The sequence below is a fragment of the Drosophila novamexicana genome, unplaced genomic scaffold, assembly GCF_003285875.2.
Source record: "Drosophila novamexicana strain 15010-1031.04,08,12 unplaced genomic scaffold, DnovRS2.1 tig00000820-arrow-pilon, whole genome shotgun sequence".
Classification (NCBI taxonomy): Eukaryota; Metazoa; Arthropoda; class Insecta; order Diptera; family Drosophilidae; genus Drosophila; species Drosophila novamexicana.
Genome location: NW_020824828.1, coordinates 3,029,936 through 3,057,500, shown reverse-complemented (window position 1 = coordinate 3,057,500; position 27,565 = coordinate 3,029,936). Strand labels below are relative to the sequence as shown.

At 38.9% G+C, this 27,565-nt stretch overlaps 1 protein-coding gene across 2 annotated transcripts in view; it reads right to left on the bottom strand.

Moving 5' to 3' along the window:
• The window catches only part of LOC115764261 (mannosyl-oligosaccharide alpha-1,2-mannosidase IA), a 78,339-nt gene that overhangs the window by 38,108 nt on the left and 12,666 nt on the right, over window positions 1-27,565 (bottom strand). The window contains exon 1 of one of the 2 annotated variants that reach the window (XM_030707181.1): window positions 1,953-3,303. The exons of the other annotated variant lie outside the window; for it this stretch is intronic. Coding sequence (XP_030563041.1) covers window positions 1,953-2,663 — 711 coding nt within the window. The 5' untranslated portion in view covers window positions 2,664-3,303. Of the gene's footprint in view, window positions 1-1,952; window positions 3,304-27,565 lie in introns of those variants that run through there. 2 annotated transcript variants of the gene reach the window in all.

The following is a 27,565-nucleotide window of genomic DNA, read 5'->3' as shown; positions in this document are numbered from 1 at the left end:
AAAGCTTGAGTCTGAACTTTGCCATGGCGCCAACAAAGAGCAGCAGAGAGCCAAGAGGGAGAGCGAGAGAGAGAGAGAAAGAAAGAAAGAGAGAGAGAGAGAGAGAGAGAGAGAGAGAGAGAGAGAGAGAGAGAGAGAGAGCGAGATGGTTGAATAGAGAGATGTAACTTTCTCGCAGCAATCGCATTAGGAGCTTTGGAAAAATTTGCGATTTAAGAGAGATTTTGTGGTCGTGCAACTAGAATGCAATTGACATTTGTTTTGTTTTTTTGTGTGTGTTTTTTTTTTTTAGCTTTTTGCTTATTTGTTTTCCAATTTACTTTTTGCCAAGTGTCATTAAAACTATGTTAATTATTGTAATCAGCCACCAAGATGAGGAGAGCGAGAGCGAGAGCCAGGGAGGCTCGTATATCATTTATAGAGTGGTAATTTATTTTTGCTGTTGATTCAGTAATTGACAGCCTGAAGTGCAATTACGCTGTGCAAAACTTTTTAGTAAAATGATTCCAATGAACTGGTTCTCTGGCGCTGTCCGGTGTCCGGCGGAGGTGGGATATGGTAGGGGGGAGTGCGTGAACCGTTTGAGAATTGCATAGCTGTTCTCGATCAGCGATCGGTTCAAAGCACTTGCAAGCCCGATTGCATTTGTTTTCAACTTTTATTTTATTTACTAATAAATATGCAATGCATATATAAATATCAAATGGGTATAATGTTTAGTTTATTGAGTTGTTAGACAACAAATAGGCAAGAAAGTATGCTCACAAAGATTAAATACTTTTTAAACAGGCTAAATTACACATATGTACGATATATGAATCTGAGCCGCGATGTTTTTGGCGCAACCTAATTTTCTGATTTTCCTATGCGAACTTCATAAATGAGAAACTTTTATGGGTAGGTCAGATCAAGTTTCCTAAAGCTCTTCAATTTTTACTGTTCTCAAGTTTCGCCAAAATTTGTGCAATATTTTATAATTTGTGAACAGTTGATTTGGTTAAGATATAGATCATTTTATATTTCTAACATAATTTAAAAGGAAACTTGACTTCTAAAAGATTTTTAAAATTGTTTTATTTTTTTTCTATAATAATATCACCCAAATCGGCTATACAGAAGTTCGCCTATTATGCATATATCTATATAAATGTGGCAAGAGAATGTGCATTTTTATAAGGAAACATTCCCTAAGATGTCTAGGGGTTAATATTCATACAAAAAACATGATCTATGCATCGGAAAAATCTTAGGGAATGTTCACCTTTCAAAAATCAATATTCTTTTGTAATATATATTGTTTTTTAATGCATGTGGGAAATACAAATCTCAAGATCTGCTTTTAAGAATCCAGTGTCGGACCGCAACTAGCCCCATAGTGTAACAAGTTGTTCGCTGTTTGAACATTGTGAACAGAGTATTGCGCAGTCGGTTGCATGCGACTGTAACGATCTAGCTCAGTTACGTTTTGTCACGACTATTTAACAAATAAAACGATTTGATACAACAAGTCGGCTAAAACTTTGCTAACTTGTTTAAGAACTGCCGTTTTGTGCCGTTACTCTATAATGACTGTACATTAGCTAAGCCATAAACGTTTAACACAAATAATTTAAATGCTTATATGCAGCTGGAAATATTTGCTTATATGTAGAATATGGTTCTGTAGTTTATCGCGTTCGCTGCTGCTGAATTGTTGCTGCTGTTGTTGTTGTTGTTGACGTGACAATGCATTGGTGATGATTAGCGATGCAACAACAACAACAACAACAACAACACAACAACAGCAATAACAGCGACAAACAACAATAACGCGAGTCAAACAAAGGGCGCATCAGAAAAATTGAAAATTAAAATTGCCGGCAAATCAACGAACAATGCTAAATGGAAGCTATAGATAGTAAATCTTCCCCGGAGGGGGCGTGCCATATGACGGAGGCGGACTTTGACATTACCTGTTTGACGTGTGCACGGCGCTCAAATTGAATGCCCGCCGGATTATGATCGGCAATGCCCAAGACGAGAGTTGTGCCAGCTGTTGTTGTTGTTGTTGTTGTTGTCTCATTGTTGTTGGGTCTCATTGTTGTTGCTGCTGTTGTTGTAGTTGCAGTTGTTGTAGTCGGTGTCTGTGTTGCAGCTGGCGCTGCTGCTGGCAGAGATATAGAATCAACATTGCCCTCCATGAGCGCATCCGCTGCCTGCAGCATATGCGGCATGGGCATTAAGCTGGCGGCGCCACTGTCGTTGATGTTGCCGCTGCTGCTGCTGCTGCTGCTGCCGCTGTTGCTTCGTAAACCGATCTCGATAACAATCTTGTTGGGCTGCGCTGACTGCTGATGCTGCTGTTGGGGCTGCGCTGTCGCTAGGAAACGCTGTAGATTCTTTGGATGCGTTGCCGCTGATATGTAGTTCAGATCGCTTTTGGACAAATGATGCTGCTGCAATGTCGAGTACTGCTGCTCAACGAGCGCGGCGCGTGTCTGGGCAGCCTGATGGCCGCCATTGGCCGCCGCCGAGTCGCTGGCGACCTTTTCTCGCAATTTAACGATATTCGATATGTTAATGCTGTTGGTTAGGGTAATGCCTGTAATGCAGACCAGCACGATGGTCAGCAAGACGCCGCAGATGACTAACGTGGGCATGCGGAAACATTTTCGGCTGCACATTTTGTCTGAGCACACACTCTGTAGCTATAATTGAAGTTTATCGTTTATCGATTGACTGTTATCGTTATTTTTATCGCCGAAAACACATGCGATATGTGTCTGGTTTTTTTTTTTTTTTTTTTTAGTTAAGCACAGTTTTTTTTTTTTTTTTTTGTTTGTTTTGTTGTCTTTTGTTATTCGCACTTTGGCCCCGTCGCCTGCGATCGCATTTGGCTTGACTCGGCTCGGCTGGGGCTTGACTTTGGTTTTAAGTTCGCTTCGCTTTGATTCGCTTTCGCTCTCTGCCGCCCGCGGTCGTCAACGTCTGCTGCGTTGCGCTGCTGAAACTCGAATGCAACTGCAGCGGCGCTGCTGAACTCTGCGCATTGCTTTGACACCGTTTCGCTCTTCGCTGCTCCAGCGTGCGCGCTCTCTTGCTCTCGCTATCGCACTAGCTCTTGCTCTCTATTGCGATAGCTTCAGCTGCTGCACGTTCACCTTGGCGCCGGCGCTGCTGCTGCCGGTGGCGTTGGCGTTGGCGTTGGCCGCACAGCCGTCGCAGCTGCGCGCTGCGCCAAGTAAGCTTGCATGACGTTACTGTTGTTGTTGTTGTTCTTCTTCTTCTTCTTCTTGCCTTTTTTTTCCTTCTTGTTGTTGTTGTTTTCGATTATATTTAGCTGTTGGTATTGTTATTGTCTTTGTAATTAGTTCGTTTATGCTTTGCACAGCGGCGCATTGACTTTGCCTTTTGTCTTCTGTATTGTTGTTGTTTTTTTTTTTTTTAGTTGCTTCTCCTGCCAAAGGCAGCAAACAAAGCGAAATGCGCAAAAAGTAAGGTAATAAATAAAACATACATAAAACGACCACAACAAAAAGGAGCCAAAATATCGTTTGGCTTGCCGACTGCGTTTCGGGGTGCGCCAAAGGAATTCAAATTATTGTTCGACGAACATTTGAATGCCCTGCCATAAAAAGCTCTCATCTCAAAATATCCCAACTCAGCTTTAAGCACTGTGTGCATCAAGCTCACGTCAATCGTACATATATCAAGTATATTACATGCAAACTAATTAATCAGTGATTGCACACTAATTAAAATGCCTTTAGTATGTTGCATTGAAAATGTAATCCCTTAATTCCCGAAACGCGCACTTGCCGCACATACTTCGAGTTGGGCCGCGCAGTTGATTTCCAAAATAGAAGTAGTCGACTCATGAGTAGTCGACTGGCAGGTACCCTGTATGACTCAAATCGGTTTCTTTCTAACCCAAATACAAAAGTAAAGCTGTTTCTATTTACTGAGCAAACTGTAAATGCTGATAAGCTGTAAATTTCACAGTTGTTCTCTTTTGGTAGAACTTTGGCTGATTGAATCTTAACTTATTCCCAGTGCTTAGTCCTTGGGATGACAATAGCACTTCAAGGTTAAGTTTCCCCGATCGATATACAAGGGGTTCTGTAGAAAAAACTTATTAATTTGGAGTATCCACTTTTAGGTATGGAAAATGAGTAGAAAACAAAATTTCAGATACGCTCTTTATCCGGATAGAATCTCATCGGAAAGCAATGCCTGGATCTTTGTTAAGCTTATCGTTTTGTAATATCTTATTTAAATAATAGTTTTACCTATGACATACATGACCATCAATTGTTTGGGTACAGGGTATACAAGCACCCAAAACATGTTTGACCACTATTGAAGGGCTCCTTCTTTCAAATTAATTAAACAACGAAGACGCAGCTTCATTAATTGAAATAAATAGAAAAACTGAAGATTGCGACACAAGCCGGGCGAGTAGAACGTGAGAAAACTGGGTGAAGTGGGTGCGTGTATGGAATGGGATAGAAGGGGGGTGGGTTAACGGGGAAGCCGAGGGAGCTATGTTTTTATTGCTCGTCGATGTCGTTCGCTCGAAAATATTTCGCCTAGGCAACAGGCGTTAATATTCAATTAAGCGAAATTCTTTGCGTTATGTGTGTGTGTGTGTGTGTGTGTGTGTGTGTGTGTGTGTGTGTGTGTGTGTGTGTGTGTGTGTGTGTGTGTGTGTGTGTGTGTGTGTGTGTGTGTGTGTGTGTGTGTGTGTGTGTGTGTGTGTGTGTGTGTGTGTGTGTGTGTGTGTGTGTGTGTGTGTGTGTGTGTGTGTGTGTGTGTGTGTGTGTGTGTGTGTGTGTAAGTGTGAGTGCGTGCGAGTATGTCTGTGTTGTGGTTGGAATGATACATTCGTGCGTGTGGAAGCGTGTCAAAGCTCTCGCATGCCGCTCAATTAAATCCCCAAGTATGCCCCAACCACAAATATTGCCGAAAGCCGCATGAATCCGACTTCAATTCCACAACTGAGGCTTTCGGGCGGAGACAAGAAGCGAGCCCAAGCGCGTGTGCTGATCCCATGAAAATAAAATGAACGCTGAGCCAGAACAAAAGACTGAAGAAGGTGAAGGTCACGGATTTGCAAAAGTTGGATAAATTGTATTCCGTTTATACAACAGCGCAGCCAGTTGATAGGAAGACACGCAAAAAAAAAACGAAAAAGAAAAAGTTATTACTTACGTATATTCAAGAACTTATCACAAAAATAAAATGTATTTTCCAGACACAATAATGCATATTATATCAAGAGAAAAAGCTGATATCTTTGACCAGAACAAGATGCCAATAGAAAGTGCTTCCTGGATATCTTATTTGAATTAGCTCCTAAACATTTTTAATTATATTGAATCAATAATAAATAAATATATTTTCATTTAAAATGTTTCGCATTCTAAATGTCCGAAATTCCACAAACCAGTTTTAGTGCTTGTGTTTATACTAGAAGAGAGCACCTGTCAAAATGTCAGCATGCTAGCACCTGCCATTAAAGCTGTCAGGACCAACTGTTATATATATATATAAATGCACACTGTCTGTATATATAAAGTAATTCACAGCCCAGTGTGGAAATTGGGTGAAAAACTGTTGCACAAAAAATGCTTTTTTCATCGATACGAATCTGTCTGTTTTATCTATCCAAGACACACATTTTGCCACATTACAATATTATTTTTCAATGCTGCTTGTAAATGGCAGAGCTTTAGCACAAGTAGAACACAAAGAGTTTTGAGCTTAAGTACTTTTAAGAAGCATTTAAATCATTCTCTGATTATTCTCTCATATATATACATATGCATATACTCATGCACATCTGAACCATTTAATTTGACAATGCATGATAGAGCTGAAAGGCTCTCAGATTGAAGTACATATGAATATAATCATCATATCAGACCCTCCCGTTGAACATGCTGCTTCGACTGAGACGCGGCTTTGTGCGGCGGGCATGAAAGTTGCGCTCGTCTTTTAAGTAATTATTTTCAACAGCTTTTCGCTGGCGCAGCTCAAGGCGACAGACCAGCAAACAGATTGCATTACAAGACATAAATTCCAAGCAACCACGAGATGCCCATTCGCTGACTTGACAACAGCAACCAGAAAAGTAGAAGAATACGTTGTTGTGCATTTAAGCTGAGGCAGTGTGTATGTGTGTATGAGTGTGTGTGTGGATGGCAGCTTTATTAAATTAACGCAAGTAAATTGCAATTTTGCATAGCACACTTTTCTGCGTCCGCCATTTAATGGCGACGCTGCAGCAATTTCTCAGCGAAATACCCAGAGGACAATTCCAAGCCTTAAATTACTTCGGTAAAAGTTTTCTTAAGCTGCAAATATTCTCAGTCACTAATTTTTAGACCATTAATAATTTTGATTTTAGCCAGATTTATTTCCGTGCTTATGAACTAAACTGGGCGTGTTATCAAGTTAAATTGATAATAATAAAAAAGTTTTTAAGGAACTACTAAATATCTCTATGAAAGAACTACGAGAATTGTTTCCAACTCTATCAAAAAATAAAAAAAGCATTTTCAGTAAAACAACAAGTTGAAAGTGATTTATCAACAAAACCAATTTGGCTTATTATTTGAGATTTTATTTAAAAACTTTTTCCTCTGCTACTAACGTTGTTTTTTTTTTCTTTTTTTCCGAGTGCAAAAGAAAATGTTTCTTTCATTGCCGAAGATACAAAAGATAATCAAACAAAGGAACCCACACTCCAGGCTGTAACAAATGTGCCCTTTGGCAAAGGCAAACACAAAAATGTGGCTTAGCTTTCGTGTTTGGCCGACGACTGACGACTGTCAACAGGGCTGACATATCACATGCACGTTAGATTATTATTAATTATTTAATAATTAACTAACTGATGTCTCTTTCATTAGCGGCAACAAAGCAAACAGATGAGCTACAACCAACCACTAGACGCAGACCAAGTTTGTCAATAAATATTTATAAATCCTGTCCGTCATTGATGTCATTAATTATACGAAGTGAGCAGCAGCCAGTGCTAAAAAGAATGAAACAACAATTTCAACATTGACAACTTTATATTCGCAATTTCTTGCTCAGTGAACTCTAATTTACGACCTCTTTAACTCGGAACACATTAATTCAAATGTATTTTCAAATTTTACTTTTAGAAATTCAAAGGTTTTTTTAACATTGTCATTGACATTCCTTATATGCTTGCAAAAGGCATCTTGATTGTCGGGCACACTATGTAACGTTCTTCTATAATACATTTTTTTTCAGGATATCCCGAACAGACTCATCTATATTGCACTATATCCTGTCGTGCATATCTGTTTCAAATCGAGCTAATGTAGAATATATATGTAGAATATCTCACATTCAAACTGTTGAGAAATTAACAATATTATTTCAGGTTGAAGGTGCCACGAAATTGTGTTGCTTTAATTAAGTGCCAGGAATCCAAATTAATGCAAGCACAACACTTACTATTTAATAAACTAAAAGCTTAATCATTGTTGATATTAAGTATCTCAAAATGAGTTCAGCCTTTCACGCATTACTTAGAATCTGTAAGCTAATTGCGTCCATATAGAAATGGAGGAGACAATATTTATGCACGGCAATTTTGCTTGACATTTTGTTGCTATTCGTGTTGGGCGTATTGACAGCATCTGAAGCCTCATTATAATTATTATGCTTGATGCTGTGTGGATGCCGCAGCTCTCGAGAAACTGTGTCAGCCGCCTAAGATTGCGGCCAAGTGCAACACCCAAAGGGCTTTTGTTAGAGGCAACGTGAAGCTCCACTAATTAGAGCTATATATTAAGCATAAGGCTATTTCCATAGCTATGTTTATGTTGCGTTGGTTTCAGAGCAATTCGAAGCGCTGATATTTGTATTCGCCCTGGCATTTGTATTCGCATTTGGATTCTCAAGCAGGGACTGCAAATAGCCAAGGACGTGTCGTGAGTGTGCAGCCTTGGATGTAAATCAGCGCACCAAAAATGGGAAACATCTGCTAAACACAAGCCAAAAGCGGCCCTAAGCCTAAACGGAACCGATGCAGCCGCTACAGACGAGGCCAAAATGAAATGCCAACGAATTTCCACGGCCAAACTACAAAATGGCTAAAAAAAAAAATGCGTTCAGGCGGCAGCAGCAGCAGCTACTGCCAAATGAAACACAAGGAACGTGATAAAGATGGCAAAAAAAAAAAAAAAAACAGAAACTAGTAAGAGTTATTTAAGGGCCTTGATAATGTATAATAAGACCAACTTTTCTTATCTTCTCTTGTCCCTGTTAAAGTGCCTGTTGAAAATAAAATCTACGGCAATCGCTTAACAAGTTAACTGACAAATTTAACATATGGTTAGGAGGAAAGAAAAAACAATAAAAACATCAAAAGGATTTTCTGAAAAATTACTGCTTTGTTCCAGTTTCTGGGCCTTGATAATCCAATTTACATAGTCGTAACTGCAAGATAGGCATAGAAGTGCATCTGTCCTTGCTAAAGTGCCTGTCAAAACTGAAATCTAAAGCAACCTCTTTAAAAGTTAACTGACAAATTTGACATATGGTTGAGAGGAAAGGAAAAAACAATAAAAACATCAAAAGGATTTTCCTAAAAGCAGCTGCTGCGTCCCAGTTTCTAAGCAGTGATAACGTAATAGCAAATTTACGGAGTCGTAACAGGCAGTTAGTAACGGTCAGTCAGTCGTCTCTGTTAAATTCAACCAAAAGCTAGCGCATTTAAGTAAAACTGACAAATTTGACATAAGGTCGCAGAAAAGAAGCCAACTATTAAAACATCAAAATGATTTTTGTAAAAGCTACTGCTTTGATCCTTTTTTTTAGGTCAAAATATATATAAAGCAGACCCTTTTTATGTAGAACTGGCAAATTTGACATATGGAAAGCAGAGAAAAGAAAAGTAATTACCACACATATACTGCCTTAGTTTTACAGAGTTCTGATTTTAAAGCCAAAATCGTTATAACGCACAGTTTAGAGCTTAATGCTTAGACAACTATTCTGATCTGAAGAATAACGATATCTTCGATAAGCAGAAATAAAGATTATCTGTGCGATTCTGTTATCTGATCAAAACCTAAATTGTTAAACATTAAGCCTGACTAAGAGATAGCCTATTACCCGAGAGATCTTTGTCTTGAAGAGACCCTAGACTCAGTGAGTGCTTAAGCTAAGGATATAATATACCTAGAGATTGCTTGAGTAATAGAAACCTCTATATCCAAAGAGTGTCTAATTTGCAGATACCCTACAACCTGAAAAACATTCTATACATAGTGCGTGTCCGGTTTTGAGATATCATAAACACATAGCTTCATTTCTCATCACATATCCCATAGCCACACAGTGCCACAATTGGAGATATTCGACATCGATAAGTTACTTTAATAAGAGATACCCTAATTACCAGAGACATATCCCAAACACAGTGCATGCCTGACTTTAAGATACCATAAATACAGGGGTTCACATAGTATAAGATGTACATTGTTTGAGAAGATTCTCTCTTGACTAAGATATACCCTGTAAGCACTTACTGCTTAAGCTAAAGATAGTCCTTAACCAGAGATTGCTTGAGTTGCAAAGAGTTTTTAACCAACTACAAGATACCCTAGAGCCACACACTGTTCGACTCAGGGCATTCGATATTCAGAGAAACCTTACGAGATAACGTATACCCTAACATTTATTAGACGCATGTTGTGCTATACGCAAGCAGAATGAATTGATTCTACGAATGGTAGAGATCAAGTTTAGTGAGAAGAATATCTATTTTAACATATGGACTGCGGTGTTTGCACAGTCAGAAAGCCGCCTTGGTCTGTATAATTCCTTTTCGCACCTACTTCAGCATATAGGGTATACAAAGGAACATAGACTCGTTGCACTGCCATGTTGACAGCTGCTCATGCGGTCGAGTTTGAGGTGCATACGCTTCGCTTGATGGGACGTTCTGTTGCCCCGCATTGCGTATACGTAACGTGCGCACATTCAGTGTGGTCGGTGTAAATACAAAACAAAAGAACATTTAATGCGACAGGGAATCGTAGCTGGGCAACTAGCAGCTAGCAGCTAACAGCTAGCTGGCATTCGGCAGTCTATTGCAGCACTTTGAATTATTAAAACTGCACCAAAGCAGGGCAGCACAGCACGAAACAATAAAAAGCCATAAGAACAGCGCAGGCAACAATGACAACAACAACAACAACAATAAGGAGTGGAAAGCAAAAACCTAAAGTAAGTTTTGTGCATGTTCTTCTGTCATGTGTCCTGCATTCAATTATCCTGCTGTGCTGCTGCTGTCCTGATGTTCAGCTGCCCTGCTGCGCTGCGCTTTTGGTTTGCTCTGCATTAGCAAATACGATATTTTGTTCAACCTAATTCGGATTCGACAGCCACCTCCCAACTATCCAACCATCGAACTATGCAACTATCCAGTGCAGTTGCAGGCCTTGCACAAAGGTCAAAGTTGGCAACAAAAGATGTGCGTCGATGTTGGTCCAATCAAAATCGATATAAAACCAAAATAAAGCGCAGCGTTTAATTAGTCACTGTCAAGGTCAAAGCTCAATGGCAACTGTTAAAAGCAGCAAAATCTAACTAATTAAATATTTAAAGAACAAAAAAAAAAAAAAAGGCAAGAGTGCTCTAGTCTTTTAATTATGGTGAGAACTGGAAAGCTCTGCACCTGCTTTAGGAGAACCTTATTGCCGAATATTGCTTAATCGAGTCGGTTGCTGATGCTAAATTGAGAATGGATATGCTTTAAGGTATTGAAAAAACTATCTTCCAAGTGTTACATATATTTGCCAAAAAACAGTATACCCCGTTTTAGCCGTTTGGAATGGGCTCAGTTCATACAAAATTGATAAAAATTATCCACTCTAAGTGTGCCCGGCATTTAAAGTAGACAGTTGAGTCCCAGCTGTCTGAGTCCGAGTGGCCAAAGTGCCAGACATGTCTGACAAGCCTTTCAGTCCACGTGTCCTGACTTGTCCGTTCCGCTGAGTCTCGCTCTCGCTCTTAACCCTTTGAGTGTCACATTTGCATATGTTTTCAGTTCTGGGCACTGTAGCCTGCCTATTGACTGCAACGTAACCCTGCCCAGACACGAGTAAGCCGTGTCTTGTATGCAACATCATGCAGAGCGTATTGCGCAACAAATCGAGAAACATTCAAATAAAACACGATAGCTGAACTGTTTGTAAGGTTAAATAGCAGCAAGGGCCCAAAGAAAACAGGAGATAATATGGAATTGTGTTTGTTAGAGGTATTACAAGTTTAGCAATATTTCAATATTTCACTATATGTCCTGTGTTTACACAGCACAGCAAAGACTGAAAGGATGTCGTTTGCCATGGCTTTGCCCTACCTTCATTTGCTGCTAGGTATTTGGCGACTGTCAAACGGAGACCGAAGCAAAATTGCATTAAACGTTAACACGGAGAGGAAAACGAAGAAGCGTTCCAGCTTGTGGGCAATATATATACTATATAGGTTCAGGTGCAGCTATTTAACCTGTGCATGCTATTCTATTGATAAGCGCCTTCACCTGTATAACACTTTTTTTTTTTTATTTTCCATTTCCGCAAAAGTGGCAAAGATTTGGATATATATATTGATTCAAGGAAATGAATGCATGACCACCAGTTAGGTGATAAGCAAATGGGTCGTTGCAGCTAAGCGTGTTTATGGGCAGACCGTTGCAGCGAAAGGCGAAAGGTGAAAGTTCATCTCTAGCCAGGTTTCATTATGCGCATCCCACGTTACAGTCGGTAAATCGTAGAGCAAACTTTATTGTGTAATATTTTTAGAAATAAGCGTAAGTAAAGTGAATATGAAATTGAATTTAAAATTTTAAAATGATGCAAAAGCCAAGGCAATTACAATTTACTTTTTTCAAGGTTTCTTTCGAACGGAAACCAATAAATGTACGAAAATATGAGATTTGATATTCCTTCAATATACAGCTCAAATCTAATATTATGTTACATCTTTAAACATTTCAATCACGTTTGCCGTTCTTTGAGCTAATAACAACACAAAGTTTTAGGAAATTTCAGCTACAAGCGTGGAAAATTAGTGAAAAGTGAACTAAACAGAAATGCATTATCATTGTTCATCATCTGCTCGACTGTAAGCTCATTTTCAACAATCTTGGCTTTTGCCTTTTACAAAAACTAATCGATAGGCCAAAAAAAAAACGCGAAAAAACAAGTTAAAAATGTTCTTCATCAAGTCGCGAACGAAACTCAATTAAAGTTATTTAAAATTTTGATTTAAATTTGGTTTTATTTGGCATACAAATACTGTGTTTCCAGTACATTTCACTTGACATGGCTGCCCATGGCAAGCCATTTATCCCTTTTGGGTGAGTCGAGTAAAAGGATTTTTTACGGGCTGCAACTGGCAGGCCAAGACCAGGCATCAGTTTGTTGAACCAACTGATGGCAAAGGACAGCTGCCACCACAAAATAGAATAAAATAGAGCTTGGCAATTAAAATGCAACCAGATACGTAAAAAGAAATAGAAGAAAGCATTCAAGAAAATAGACCAAAAGTCTGGCCAAAAAGTCAGCGAATGATTTTTACAACTTGTTGTCCGCTGCAGTCAAAAAATAAATAAGCAAATTGCATGACAAACAGCAAAGGACGATAAAATTGGCAAGGCAGAAGACAAGCACGTGTTCCCGACTAGGGGATACCCTGCTTATGGAAAAAATCTAAACAGTTTCGGTTCCCTTTTCGGGTTTTGGCGTGTTAATATATACAGACTATGTAGATAGACTCAACTCGTCGTGCTGATCGGACTTGTATATACTTTGTGGTATCGCAGCTGTTGCCCTCTGCCTTTTGCACAAAAACATAACAACCTTTTAAGCAATCACTGGATACAGGGTATATAAAAACAGAAACACACCGAAATTGTAACAAAAGTTTGGCAGGCTGCAGCGAAAATAATAAAATCAAATAAAACGAAACGAAACGAAAACCAGGTAAAAAATTTATTAAAAACGCAAAAAAAAAAAAAACCTGATATTGTGCGCTGATAAATTGTCGAGGTTGGTTTCCTTTTTCATATCCTTACAGAGTCCATTATATTTTTGCCACGAAATGTGCAGCAAATTTTTCATTTTTCACTGAAACATAACTTAGCAAAAAGGAACTTTTTTTTTCCTCCTGAAAGCTGAAATTTATTAATTTAACATAAAGCTGCCCTCGGCCTTAAATTGAACCGCATTGTTTGAAAACTGGGCCCTGATTTATGTCTGTAAGGGCATTTAATCTTCGGCACGCCTAAGATATTTGCTTTCTTGCTTGTTTTTCCTTTATTGTTGACCCAATTTTTATTGCATACTTTGAGGCGGAGCCGCAAGAATTATGACCGGGTGACAAAAAGGCGTGGAAAGCGCGATGAATGATTAATAACCAAAGTAACCAAAGTCGCAGTCGCACTCGCAGAAACTAGCCGAGCTGGGGGCAGAGCCCACCACAAAGTCAATAAAATGCAAAAGGCTTCTTAGGTAAACCACACGAAAACCGAAGCAAGCCAAAGTTTAGTGTAGTTTTTTAACTACAATAAATGTAAATTTGTGTTGACATCAAATCAAACGTGTCAAACTGAGTGCCGAGCACGGAAACAAGTGGTTAGGATCAGGCCACGTGGCCACATATACTCCTCCTCTGTCGATGAATCGTTTTTATTACGTGTCTTTTTATTTTGCAACCAGGTCAATGGCAGACAGCAGTCGGTAGTCGGTAGTCGGCAGTTGGGGACACATGTGCGTATATAAATGGGTTGTCTTCAAAATTCCAGCGAAAGCAATTTAAAAAAAGAATATATATATATAAATGTACACGTAAGACAAACGTTAGCCATTTGTATTGGGGCCCTCATGGACTGAAAGTATGCCTGCTTAAGGGTTTCTTATGTTCCTTGAGAGGAACTTATTTAGCCTCGTTTGAAATGGGCGTAATCCCATGGAGAGCCATGCACATCAGCAGCTTAAGAGAAAATATATATTAGCCATAATAATGAGGGTTTGAAGTGTTTGCACATACAATTCTATTAATAAACATAACAATCATTCTGTCGAACTCCGACGTGGATAGAGTAAGCTTAAGCGGGAGGCGAAATAACTGGTAAGAGCGCAAATATATATATATATATACATTTATATATATATATGAATTAAATACAAAAATGAGAATGAAGCAAGTGCTTCAAGAGTTTACGTAACCTGATTATACAAAAATGATTTCTTGAATCTGGATTTTTTTTCTTTTTTAAAGAAGTTAATTAAAATTCATCTATTTTAAAGTTTTATTCATATCATATTCAGATTTAATTTGCAGAAAATAAACTGAAATTGCTGAAGCATTCAGGTTTTATTCATTTGCAATACAATAAAGAAAATAACTGACATTGATATTTCATATGCTGTGTCGAAGTTTATTTAAAATATCGTTTTCAGCTGTTTGATGCAAACGCTTAGATTTGTTGCAAATGTTGAAAAAGCTCACGTTACGCATTTGAAAAGAAATACCAGAGCTCAATTAAATAATCGTTTCACAAAATGGCAACAAGTTTGATTGATTTTGAGCTGTGTCTGTGAGGAAACGTGAAACTTCAAATATGCACATGCTTAAAGTTGTGAAGTGGAAGGGCAGCAGTTTTGGAGGAAAAGCCCGTCAATTTGGCAGGTAGTCTAGTCATCTTCTTTGTATAAAGATCCAGCCAAACAAATTGCGATCGCAGCCATGCGCAACCTCGATATTATCAAGAGTCACAGTTTTAAAGGCACTGCCTTACTTTGGGTTTACAGACTTAAAGTCATGAAACTAATAACCAAAAAGTCTTCTCTCTGATTTTAAGCCTAACTACATTCTGACTAGAGCATAAGCTGATTTTGATTAAATAATTTGATTCAAGTACCTATTCCAAATCAGAGAACTATCAATTTGATCAATAATATACTGTCTAGGAGATATTCAAATAGGTTCTCAAATAAAAATATACATATATAAAATTACTGCAATTTAAATTTAAAAGTATCGATTCCAATTCGGGGCCAACTCACTAGGTATCGAATTTCTTCAATTTAAATTAGGCTTATTTGACTTTTCTTTAATTATCGACTCAAAAACATTGTCAGTTCGAAAGATATCGTTTACGCCATATGCCAACAAATAAATGTATATAGATTTTGCCAATTGAAATGCAAGATAATTTCATCAGAAGTATCGATTCCTAACCATAACAATATCAAAAAGATATCGAAAATGTAACAACAATCAAATTCATTTTAATTAATGAATTGGGCATCCAAACGGCAATCTATATGGATCTCAGACACTATCAAAAACATAACAAACCGACCTCGTTTGGTAATGTTGCTCATGTCGGTGAGGGTGTTGGTGTTGGTGTTTGTGTTGGTGTTTGTGTTGGTGTTTGTGTTGGTGTTTGTGTTGGTGTTTGTGTTGGTGTTTGTGTTGCTGATAGCGCACGTAGAGATACTAAGCAGACGAGGCCTGCATTTGTTGCATGCCACCATCAAGTGGATGTGACGCGGCATAGACCAACAGCAGCAACAACAACAACAACAACAACAACAAAAACGGCAGCGGCAACAACATCAACATCCCGCCATCGACTTAGCCTGGCTTACTTCCAGCGCTTAAGTGCACTTGAGTTGCCTGTGAACACACACGCGCCTCTAAGCGCGAGCTGTGGGCGTAACCACAGAGGGACGAGCCTGCTTTTGGATTGGCAGACATGATACGCCTTTCTTTTTTTTGCTATGTGCTACGCTCAACAGGATGCGGCAAGGGATGTGTATTCGCTGCGAGGTCGTAAGGCTGTTTGTTTCCGCTTTTCAACTTTGGCTCTACTTTAGTTCTTTGGTTTCAGCTTCAAATCAACCTGCAGCAGCAGCAGGCAGTTCGAGGCATCTGTATTTATTATTATGTATTTATTATGTTGCTCAAGTGAAACATGACTCATTATGCGGTACTGTTTTTTACTTTATGCGCTTATCCATGTGCAGTCCGTGTGTGTGTGTGTGTGCGTGTCTGTGTTTATTTGAATTTAGTAAAATGTAAGCCCTTGTGTCTAACACACCTATGCACATGTACAAAAGTTGTCTATGGCAGCGAATTTGCCGTGCGAATTCGTACGTTTTTTCAGAGATTTTTTTTTCTGTTTTGTATGCCCTGTACCCTTTTGTTTAATATGCTTAAAAGGGGTATACAACTGCAAGTCTATGTTACAGGGAAGAGAGCGGGGAGGCAGGGAGAGTATTGAAACACATAGCATAAACCTAACTAATTGTCTAATAATTAGTAGAACCGTAAACTGGTTTAAAATAAAAAAAAGTTGTCTAAGAGTTAGCAGAACCGAAAACTGGCTCAAAATAAAAAAAGGTTAAGCTAGCTGCATCAAAAAACATTGCGCTAATCTAACCATATGTGACAGGATGCCGATTTTGGGTAGAGCCCAAAGCAAGACCACAAGTTCTATGAAAATACGATAAAATGAAATTGTTTCAATAAAATTTTGTAAATATACGTAAAACCTGACTTTGAAGCAAAGCCAGGACCCAAAGATAGGAATAACCAGCTTCATAAACTGAGCTTAAAAAGGCAGCAAGCTGGTTCAAACCGCGAATCAACACACTGACAATATTTGAATGCGTAGATTACGCAGAGTTATTTCAAAATGTAATTTTCTCGTTGGGAGGCAATGTCCTACCGTATACAACACAAAGTACAGGGTATATGCTAGTTGAGCTCTCTCAAACACGCTTTTTTATATAATTTTGTCTTCCTGTATATTTAAAACAAAATTCGTGCGGGGCATTTTGCTGGCACGAATGTGCGCGAATATGAATTTTGTTGATAGCTCGGTTTGTGTCCCCGGGGGGCGGCATCATGGCAGTGCAGGCAAGTTGGATTTATATATCATATAACGCTTGCACGACTTCTTTTATATGTGATTTTTGTGCATTGTATTTGATTTTTTAAATTATTATTTATTTATTTTAGCTAGCAAGGACTTTGTATGCATTAATGAGTCTCTGATGTTGGCTCTCAAAACGAATTGTGGCACATTTGCATTGGAAAAGGGTTAGACAAGGTCTAGATGCTGCAGAACACCGAGAACTTATCGCAGATCACAAGATTTGTATTTCTAATTTCTGACATTGTTAAGTGAATGTCTCGCCAATCTCACCCAAACATTACACGACCTAAAGATACTTCCTCAAAGTAATGCGATCAGCTGATGTGTATTGTAAAGATAAAGATGTTACATATGCACATATGTACTAAAAGCTTTGAAGCTTAAGATTCTATCAAGTAGTTAATAATATTTATGTTCCACTTAATTGGTTGAGCATCTTGAACATTGTCGACTCGACAACTGGGCACATTTACAAATTGCTTTTGTCATTCGCTCAACAGAATGTTAACACTGAGAATAAACAAGAACAAAAATAAGAAAAAAAACCCACAGACACAAGTAAGCAAGGACTGCCCAAAATGGCGTCATCAACACATTGCACATCCGTTTCCGCCCGCAGACAGCGGCAGCCATGCAACCTGCACGACCAACCACAATTAATACCAGCCAAACAATGGAGCCCGCATTGGCAACGCGCAGCGTCGGGCTAGGGCACAATGCTCCTCAGCGCATTGTTATTGTTTATTTACGCGCTTCAGGCCGGCCGAGTCGCCTCGAGTGGCGGCATTAAGACGATGCACAGCACAGACCAGGTCGGTAAATGAACGCGTTAACAGCGGAAAGTCTGTCTGGGGATTTCCTGGTTTCTGATTCTTGCTGCACAACGCTTTCTGTTTCAGTTACAGCCATTCATATTTGGTTCAGGTGCGTAGCAGGAAGCTGCCAATGCTGCAGCTAGCCTTGAACGCAACACGGGCGCAGACAACGCCAATAACAACGACAACGACAACGACAACGACAACGTCGACGATAGTTGCGAAAAGTTGCCCGATTGACATCGAGACGCGCGCGCGTGCGAATGTTGCGTGGAGTTGACGCTTTCAGTGCAGACGAGACATTAAACGCGCCAGAGCAAAACATCAACACAAGAAGCCAGCGAAGCAAACAGACGGACCGGCCATACGGCCATACAGCCATATAGCCAGGCAGCCAGGCGGCCAAACGGCGCCATTTGGGGCCAACGCTGGACGCCGAACAGCGTCAGCCGAGCGCCGTTCGGTTCGGAGCCGAGCAGCCTTCGTCCCAAAACGTATCGAGTCGAGTCGAGAGGCGAGTCGCAACGAGTTGCTGTTTGTCGAATGGGAGACAAGATACGCGTGCATACCGCAGCTCAAATACCCTATGAAGCAGCCTAACAAATGGGGAAAGAATTATTTTAAATATATAATACAGCTCAAATGCAACAAAAAAAAAAACAGCTTTTTACGCATAATTCGAAATGCATAATAGTTATATGATGTGCGCATTAAGTATTTAATATATTTCTATTATATGCATAGAGAAAAACATATTTGAAATATACCTTGTTAAAATAGCTTCCAAAGGAAATTGAAAAATTATTGTTAACATAAATTTTGGTATATTATAGGCATATATGTAAATAATTTATGAGTCAACTATTTTTTCACAATTACATTTTATAAACGTTAATTTGAATATAAATTTAAAATAATATTTAGTAAAATCGTTTTCAAATTCTTCTATTGCAAACAGGACAATTAAGCTAAAACAATATTCCGATAATTATATAAACATCACAACATTTGAATTAAGCACAAACTTAACTTATTAACTATTAATTAAAAATTATTTAGCAACAATGCAGTTTACTGTTTTATGCTGTAAATAAATCATTTTGAACTAATTTTTCAAGCTGTCGAAAATGTGATATGAACGCATCCAATCAGTTGAAATAATTGATATACCCGTAAAAATTACCTTTGAGCTTTCCCCCAAGCCCTCGAATTAAGTTGGCAGCGCGTGAGTTTTTGGCGCCAAAAAACAGTGCGCTTGTTAAAGCTGCCGCAACAAGCTTTCTTCTAAAGCTTCCACCTTGCCTGCGTTGCCGACGTTGCGACGGAATGATTTGGCATTGGAACGGGCTAATGTTCCATCAATACAGAAGCTTCTTGCACAGTTGCCTCGTCGCCGTACTTCGGAGCGGTTGACTCCGCTTGGCTGACGGCTGGCTGTGCAGCTTTCCAACTGGCTGTGGGCTTTGTGACTGAGGGGGATTGCATGTCTGCGATTTGAGCGGCAGCCGGGAAAAGGTCATATGGCAAACGGCGTGGGCGCATACCCAAGGGTTAGACGCCGTTTGGGGTTATTTGCAATACAAATTAATGTGGTTTAGCCTCGCCTCCACACATACATGGAAACTTACACACAAGCCAAGCCAGCGATCAGTTAAGATTCCAATCATCAGATGTTCTCAACTTATGAAATGCTTACAAATATATGACAAAAGTATGCAACCTCTGCTCTATAAAATAGAATGGTATTAGGGATAAGCATATACCTCGAGAATCTCAAGCTTTTCTAAACTATTCTTGCTTTGGTTTTTATCAAACTGGAAATTTTGCTGAAATGATAAATCGTTTTGATTTGTATACAAAGCTTTTGAGGCTGACAACTTGAAATCCCCATTTTTAACCATTTTTTTTTTTCGAAATCGAATGGACACCTTTCCAATTAGATCTTTGAAAATCTGTACAGCTAGATGAAAAGTGAAATGGTTATATGCAATAGTTTTTCACACGTTTTCCACCCTCGCAAGTAGAATTTGTTGAAAATCCATTGTTCTATTGTTCAGTTTTACTCGTAGCTCGATTTATCAGTTGGTACAAAAACAAATATACCTATACACATACATTCATCTACATATGTGCATCTATTTCTGATTCCGTGGCTTTCAAAGAAACTCTCTTCAACAATTGAGCTTTGTAAACTCTTCTAATTAACATTTGTAATACATATGTGTGTGGATGTATACAAATACACATGTACTTACAATGCAATTGTTTGTGGCAAGTCGTGTTTGAATGATGTTGCTGCTGGTAATTGACACACATTGCCTGACAACGCCGGACAGTCTATGCTGTTGCTATTGTTGTTGTTTCTATGTCTATTTATACACTCGTGGAGGGTACTATAATATTGTCGCGCGTTATGTAACGCTTAGATGAGGACACGTTAAACAACATCAAAAAATGTGTTAAGACCTTTTTATCACAGATCTAAGGAACGTACAGCCATATCATAAAGTTGCCATAGGAAGGATCGGTCGAAAATTAGGTTCTTATATTATCACGATAAGTAGCTTGAATGAACGTTCAGTCAGTTTTACCGAGCACCTCGTTAGTTATTAGCCAAATGTCATTAGGAAGAATCAAGTCATCTCCAGCGAAGTCAGCAATAACAATCACGAATTTGTACCTGTATCTGCGTCATCTGTCTAAAGGGTATTCAGTCTTCGGCCGTCATCAAACTTCTATTTTATTTGTTTGTATTTATCTGCATGCATGGCACGCATAGCATTTGTGAAAGCCAAGCCCGCCGCTCGCACTTGGCCAATTAAATGTCACCGACAGCTCAAAACAGACAACAATTCTGATTGAGCCCAATGCTCGTGCACGTCTGTGTGTTTGCGCAAATGTACGCAATGACTAAATTAACTTTGGATAGCCCACAAATTGGGAACGGGCCACGGACCACGATGAGTCGCACAAATAGCAACTGAGATGACAACAACAAAAAAACATCATGTGCCCCCCAAATCTCTGGTTAGTTATTGGTTAAAGCCCAGTGAACCCAAACAAAACAAAAAAATACTATTCGAGCTGCTTAACTTTGGGCTAGTTGACGTGAGCAGCTACAACTACACTTTATCGACTAGGAAATACCCTGTTTATACATTTGCTTAGACCTTAAGGCAAGCAGCCAACTACCTAGCTAAGCTTCACATTCATCCCAAAGGCCTGGCAAGAAGCCTGCTAATGAAGCAAAGGAGAAGAAGACTTAAAAGGACCTACTCAACAGTTCTAGCAACTAGACCTGGACCTAGACTAAACTAAGCCACAACTTGTGCATATCTAAACTAAGCAACTTTCTACCAAAACTATTGATAAGCTAAGTTAAGCAAGATCCGCACTCTGCTAAAATTTTCTAGTTCTTATTATTTACCAAAATTGCTCAAAACACAGGATATCGATATCGAGTTTTATCGATTGCTTGGAAACGGAGTAAGTTATCGATTATCGGAAGCAAACTCGATCTGCGAGGGAGCTAGGAGCATCTACATCTAAAATTTCTCTAGCTCTTATAGGTTCTGAGATCCTTCCGTTCATACATACGGACGGACGGACGGACGGACAGACAGACGGACATGGCTAGATCGACTCAGCTATTTATGCTGATCAAGAATATATATACTTTATGGGGTCGGAGTTGCTTCCTTCTGCCTGTTATATATTATATTATATATTATATTATATTTGGCTTTCGCACAAACACAATATACCCTTATACCCATTTTTAATGGGTTCAGGCTATTAAAAGCCAAACTTCGTGAAAATCGGATGAGATTAATCTAGAGGGAAAACCATGAAGAAAAATCCAAACTTCGTGAAAATCGGATGAGATTTGGCCGAGATATGGAGATGGCAATTTTTGACCCATGTCTATATACGAATCTTTGGGGTAAGATTTGGACATGAATTTCGACTAAAAAATCGGTGTCGAGATTTGAATGCCAGATTAATCTAGAGGGAAAACCATGAAGAAAAATCCAAACTTCGTGAAAATCGGATGAGATTTGGCCGAGTTATGGGGGTGGTAATTTTTGACCCATGTCTATATACGAATCTTGGGGTAAGATTTGGACATGAATTTCGACTAAAAATTCGGTGTCGAGATTTGAATGCCAGATTAATCTAGAGGGAAAACCATGAAGAAAAATCCAAACTTCGTGAAAATCGGATGAGATTTGGCCGAGATATGGAGATGGCAATTTTTGACCCATGTCTATATACGAATCTTTGGGGTAAGATTTGGACATGAATTTCGACTAAAAATTCGGTGTCGAGATTTGAATGCCAGATTAATCTAGAGGGAAAACCATGAAGAAAAATCCAAACTTTTGACCCATGTCTCGATACGAATCTTGGGGTAAGATTTGGACATGAATTTCGACTAAAAATTCGGTGTCGAGATTTGAATGCCAGATTAATCTAGAGGGAAAACCATGAAGAAAAATCCAAACTTCGTGAAAATCGGATGAGATTTGGCCGAGATATGGAGATGGCAATTTTTGACCCATGTCTATATACGAATCTTTGGGGTAAGATTTGGACATGAATTTCGACTAAAAAATCGGTGTCGAGATTTGAATGCCAGATTAATCTAGAGGGAAAACCATGAAGAAAAATCCAAACTTCGTGAAAATCGGATGAGATTTGGCCGAGTTATGGGGGTGGTAATTTTTGACCCATGTCTATATACGAATCTTGGGGTAAGATTTGGACATGAATTTCGACTAAAAATTCGGTGTCGAGATTTGAATGCCAGATTAATCTAGAGGGAAAACCATGAAGAAAAATCCAAACTTCGTGAAAATCGGATGAGATTTGGCCGAGATATGGAGATGGCAATTTTTGACCCATGTCTATATACGAATCTTTGGGGTAAGATTTGGACATGAATTTCGACTAAAAATTCGGTGTCGAGATTTGAATGCCAGATTAATCTAGAGGGAAAACCATGAAGAAAAATCCAAACTTTTGACCCATGTCTCGATACGAATCTTGGGGTAAGATTTGGACATGAATTTCGACTAAAAATTCGGTGTCGAGATTTGAATGCCAGATTAATCTAGAGGGAAAACCATGAAGAAAAATCCAAACTTCGTGAAAATCGGATGAGATTTGGCCGAGATATGGAGATGGCAATTTTTGACCCATGTCTCGATACGAATCTTGGGGTAAGATTTGGACATGAATTTCGACTAAAAATTCGGTGTCGAGAGTTGAATGCCAGATTAATCTAGAGGGAAAACCATGAAGAAAAATCCAAACTTCGTGAAAATCGGATGAGATTTGGCCGAGATATGGAGATGGCAATTTTTGACCCATGTCTATATACGAATCTTGGGGTAAGATTTGGACATGAATTTCGACTAAAAATTCGGTGTCGAGATTTGAATGCCAGATTAATCTAGAGGGAAAACCATGAAGAAAAATCCAAACTTCGTGAAAATCGGATAAGATTTGATCGAGTTATGGGGGTGGTAATTTTTGACCCATGTCTCGATACGAATCTTGGGGTAAGATTTGGACATGAATTTCGACTAAAAATTCGGTGTCGAGATTTGAATGCCAGATTAATCTAGAGGGAAAACCATGAAGAAAAATCCAAACTTCGTGAAAATCGGATGAGATTTGGCCGAGATATGGAGATGGCAATTTTTGACCCATGTCTATATACGAATCTTTGGGGTAAGATTTGGACATGAATTTCGACTAAAAATTCGGTGTCGAGATTTGAATGCCAGATTAATCTAGAGGGAAAACCATGAAGAAAAATCCAAACTTTTGACCCATGTCTCGATACGAATCTTGGGGTAAGATTTGGACATGAATTTCGACTAAAAATTCGGTGTCGAGATTTGAATGCCAGATTAATCTAGAGGGAAAACCATGAAGAAAAATCCAAACTTCGTGAAAATCGGATGAGATTTGGCCGAGATATGGAGATGGCAATTTTTGACCCATGTCTCGATACGAATCTTGGGGTAAGATTTGGACATGAATTTCGACTAAAAATTCGGTGTCGAGATTTGAATGCCAGATTAATCTAGAGGGAAAACCATGAAGAAAAATCCAAACTTCGTGAACATCGGATGAGATTTGGCCGAGATATGGAGATGGCAATTTTTGACCCATGTCTATATACGAATCTTGGGGTAAGATTTGGACATGAATTTCGACTAAAAATTCGGTGTCGAGATTTGAATGCCAGATTAATCTAGAGGGAAAACCATGAAGAAAAATCCAAACTTCGTGAAAATCGGATAAGATTTGATCGAGTTATGGGGGTGGTAATTTTTGACCCATGTCTCGATACGAATCTTGGGGTAAGATTTGGACATGAATTTCGACTAAAAATTCGGTGTCGAGATTTGAATGCCAGATTAATCTAGAGGGAAAACCATGAAGAAAAATCCAAACTTCGTGAAAATCGAATGAGATTTGGCCGAGATATGGAGATGGCAATTTTTGACCCATGTCTATATACGAATCTTGGGGTAAGATTTGGACATGAATTTCGACTAAAAATTCGGTGTCGAGAGTTGAATGCCAGATTAATCTAGAGGGAAAACCATGAAGAAAAATCCAAACTTCGTGAAAATCGGATAAGATTTGACCGAGTTATGGGGGTGGTAATTTTTGACCCATGTCTATATACGAATCTTGGGGTAAGATTTGGACATGAATTTCGACTAAAAATTCGGTGTCGAGATTTGAATGCCAGATTAATCTAGAGGGAAAACCATGAAGAAAAATCCAAACTTCGTGAAAATCGGATAAGATTTGACCGAGTTATGGGGGTGGTAATTTTTGACCCATGTCTCGATACGAATCTTGGGGTAAGATTTGGACATGAATTTCGACTAAAAATTCGGTGTCGAGATTTGAATGCCAGATTAATCTAGAGGGAAAACCATGAAGAAAAATCCAAACTTCGTGAAAATCGGATAAGATTTGACCGAGTTATGGGGGTGGTAATTTTTGACCCATGTCTCGATACGAATCTTGGGGTAAGATTTGGACATGAATTTCGAATAAAAATTCGGTGTCGAGATTTGAATGCCAGATTAATCTAGAGGGAAAACCATGAAGAAAAATCCAAACTTCGTGAACATCGGATGAGATTTGGCCGAGATATGGAGATGGCAATTTTTGACCCATGTCTATATACGAATCTTGGGGTAAGATTTGGACATGAATTTCGACTAAAAATTCGGTGTCGAGATTTGAATGCCAGATTAATCTAGAGGGAAAACCATGAAGAAAAATCCAAACTTCGTGACAATCGGATAAGATTTGACCGAGTTATGGGGGTGGTAATTTTTGACCCATGTCTCGATACGAATCTTGGGGTAAGATTTGGACATGAATTTCGACTAAAAATTCGGTGTCGAGATTTGAATGCCAGATTAATCTAGAGGGAAAACCATGAAGAAAAATCCAAACTTCGTGAAAATCGGATGAGATTTGGCCGAGATATGGAGATGGCAATTTTTGACCCATGTCTATATACGAATCTTGGGGTAAGATTTGGACATGAATTTCGACTAAAAATTCGGTGTCGAGATTTGAATGCCAGATTAATCTAGAGGGAAAACCATGAAGAAAAATCCAAACTTCGTGAAAATCGGATAAGATTTGACCGAGTTATGGGGGTGGTAATTTTTGACCCATGTCTCGATACGAATCTTGGGGTAAGATTTGGACATGAATTTCGACTAAAAATTCGGTGTCGAGATTTGAATGCCAGATTAATCTAGAGGGAAAACCATGAAGAAAAATCCAGACTTCGTGAAAATCGGATGAGATTTGGCCGAGATATGGAGATGGCAATTTTTGACCCATGTCTATATACGAATCTTGGGGTAAGATTTGGACATGAATTTCGACTAAAAATTCGGTGTCGAGATTTGAATGCCAGATTAATCTAGAGGGAAAACCATGAAGAAAAATCCAAACTTCGTGAAAATCGGATAAGATTTGACCGAGTTATGGGGGTGGTAATTTTTGACCCATGTCTCGATACGAATCTTGGGGTAAGATTTGGACATGAATTTCGACTAAAAATTCGGTGTCGAGATTTGAATGCCAGATTAATCTAGAGGGAAAACCATGAAGAAAAATCCAAACTTCGTGAAAATCGGATAAGATTTGACCGAGTTATGGGGGTGGTAATTTTTGACCCATGTCTCGATACGAATCTTGGGGGTAAGATTTGGACATGAATTTCGAATAAAAATTCGGTGTCGAGATTTGAATGCCAGATTAATCTAGAGGGAAAACCATGAAGAAAAATCCAAACTTCGTGAACATCGGATGAGATTTGGCCGAGATATGGAGATGGCAATTTTTGACCCATGTCTATATACGAATCTTGGGGTAAGATTTGGACATGAATTTCGACTAAAAATTCGGTGTCGAGATTTGAATGCCAGATTAATCTAGAGGGAAAACCATGAAGAAAAATCCAAACTTCGTGAACATCGGATGAGATTTGGCCGAGATATGGAGATGGCAATTTTTGACCCATGTCTATATACGAATCTTGGGGTAAGATTTGGACATGAATTTCGACTAAAAATTCGGTGTCGAGATTTGAATGCCAGATTAATCTAGAGGGAAAACCATGAAGAAAAATCCAGACTTCGTGAAAATCGGATGAGATTTGGCCGAGATATGGAGATGGCAATTTTTGACCCATGTCTATATACGAATCTTGGGGTAAGATTTGGACATGAATTTCGACTAAAAATTCGGTGTCGAGATTTGAATGCCAGATTAATCTAGAGGGAAAACCATGAAGAAAAATCCAAACTTCGTGAAAATCGGATAAGATTTGACCGAGTTATGGGGGTGGTAATTTTTGACCCATGTCTCGATACGAATCTTGGGGTAAGATTTGGACATGAATTTCGACTAAAAATTCGGTGTCGAGATTTGAATGCCAGATTAATCTAGAGGGAAAACCATGAAGAAAAATCCAAACTTCGTGAAAATCGGATAAGATTTGACCGAGTTATGGGGGTGGTAATTTTTGACCCATGTCTCGATACGAATCTTGGGGGTAAGATTTGGACATGAATTTCGACTAAAAATTCGGTGTCGAGATTTGAATGCCAGATTAATCTAGAGGGAAAACCATGAAGAAAAATCCAAACTTCGTGAACATCGGATGAGATTTGGCCGAGATATGGAGATGGCAATTTTTGACCCATGTCTATATACGAATCTTGGGGTAAGATTTGGACATGAATTTCGACTAAAAATTCGGTGTCGAGATTTGAATGCCAGATTAATCTAGAGGGAAAACCATGAAGAAAAATCCAAACTTCGTGAAAATTGGATGAGATTTGGCCGAGATATGGAGATGGCAATTTTTGACCCATGTCTATATACGAATCTTGGGGTAAGATTTGGACATGAATTTCGACTAAAAATTCGGTGTCGAGATTTAAATGCCAGATTAATCTAGAGGGAAAACCATGAAGAAAAATCCAAACTTCGTGAAAATCGGATGAGATTTGGCCGAGATATGGAGATGGCAATTTTTGACCCATGTCTATATACGAATCTTGGGGTAAGATTTGGACATGAATTTCGACTAAAAATTCGGTGTCGAGATTTGAATGCCAGATTAATCTGGAGGGAAACCCATGAAGAAAAATCCAAACTTCGTGAAAATCAGATAAGATTTGACCGAGTTATGGGGGTGGTAATTTTTGACCCA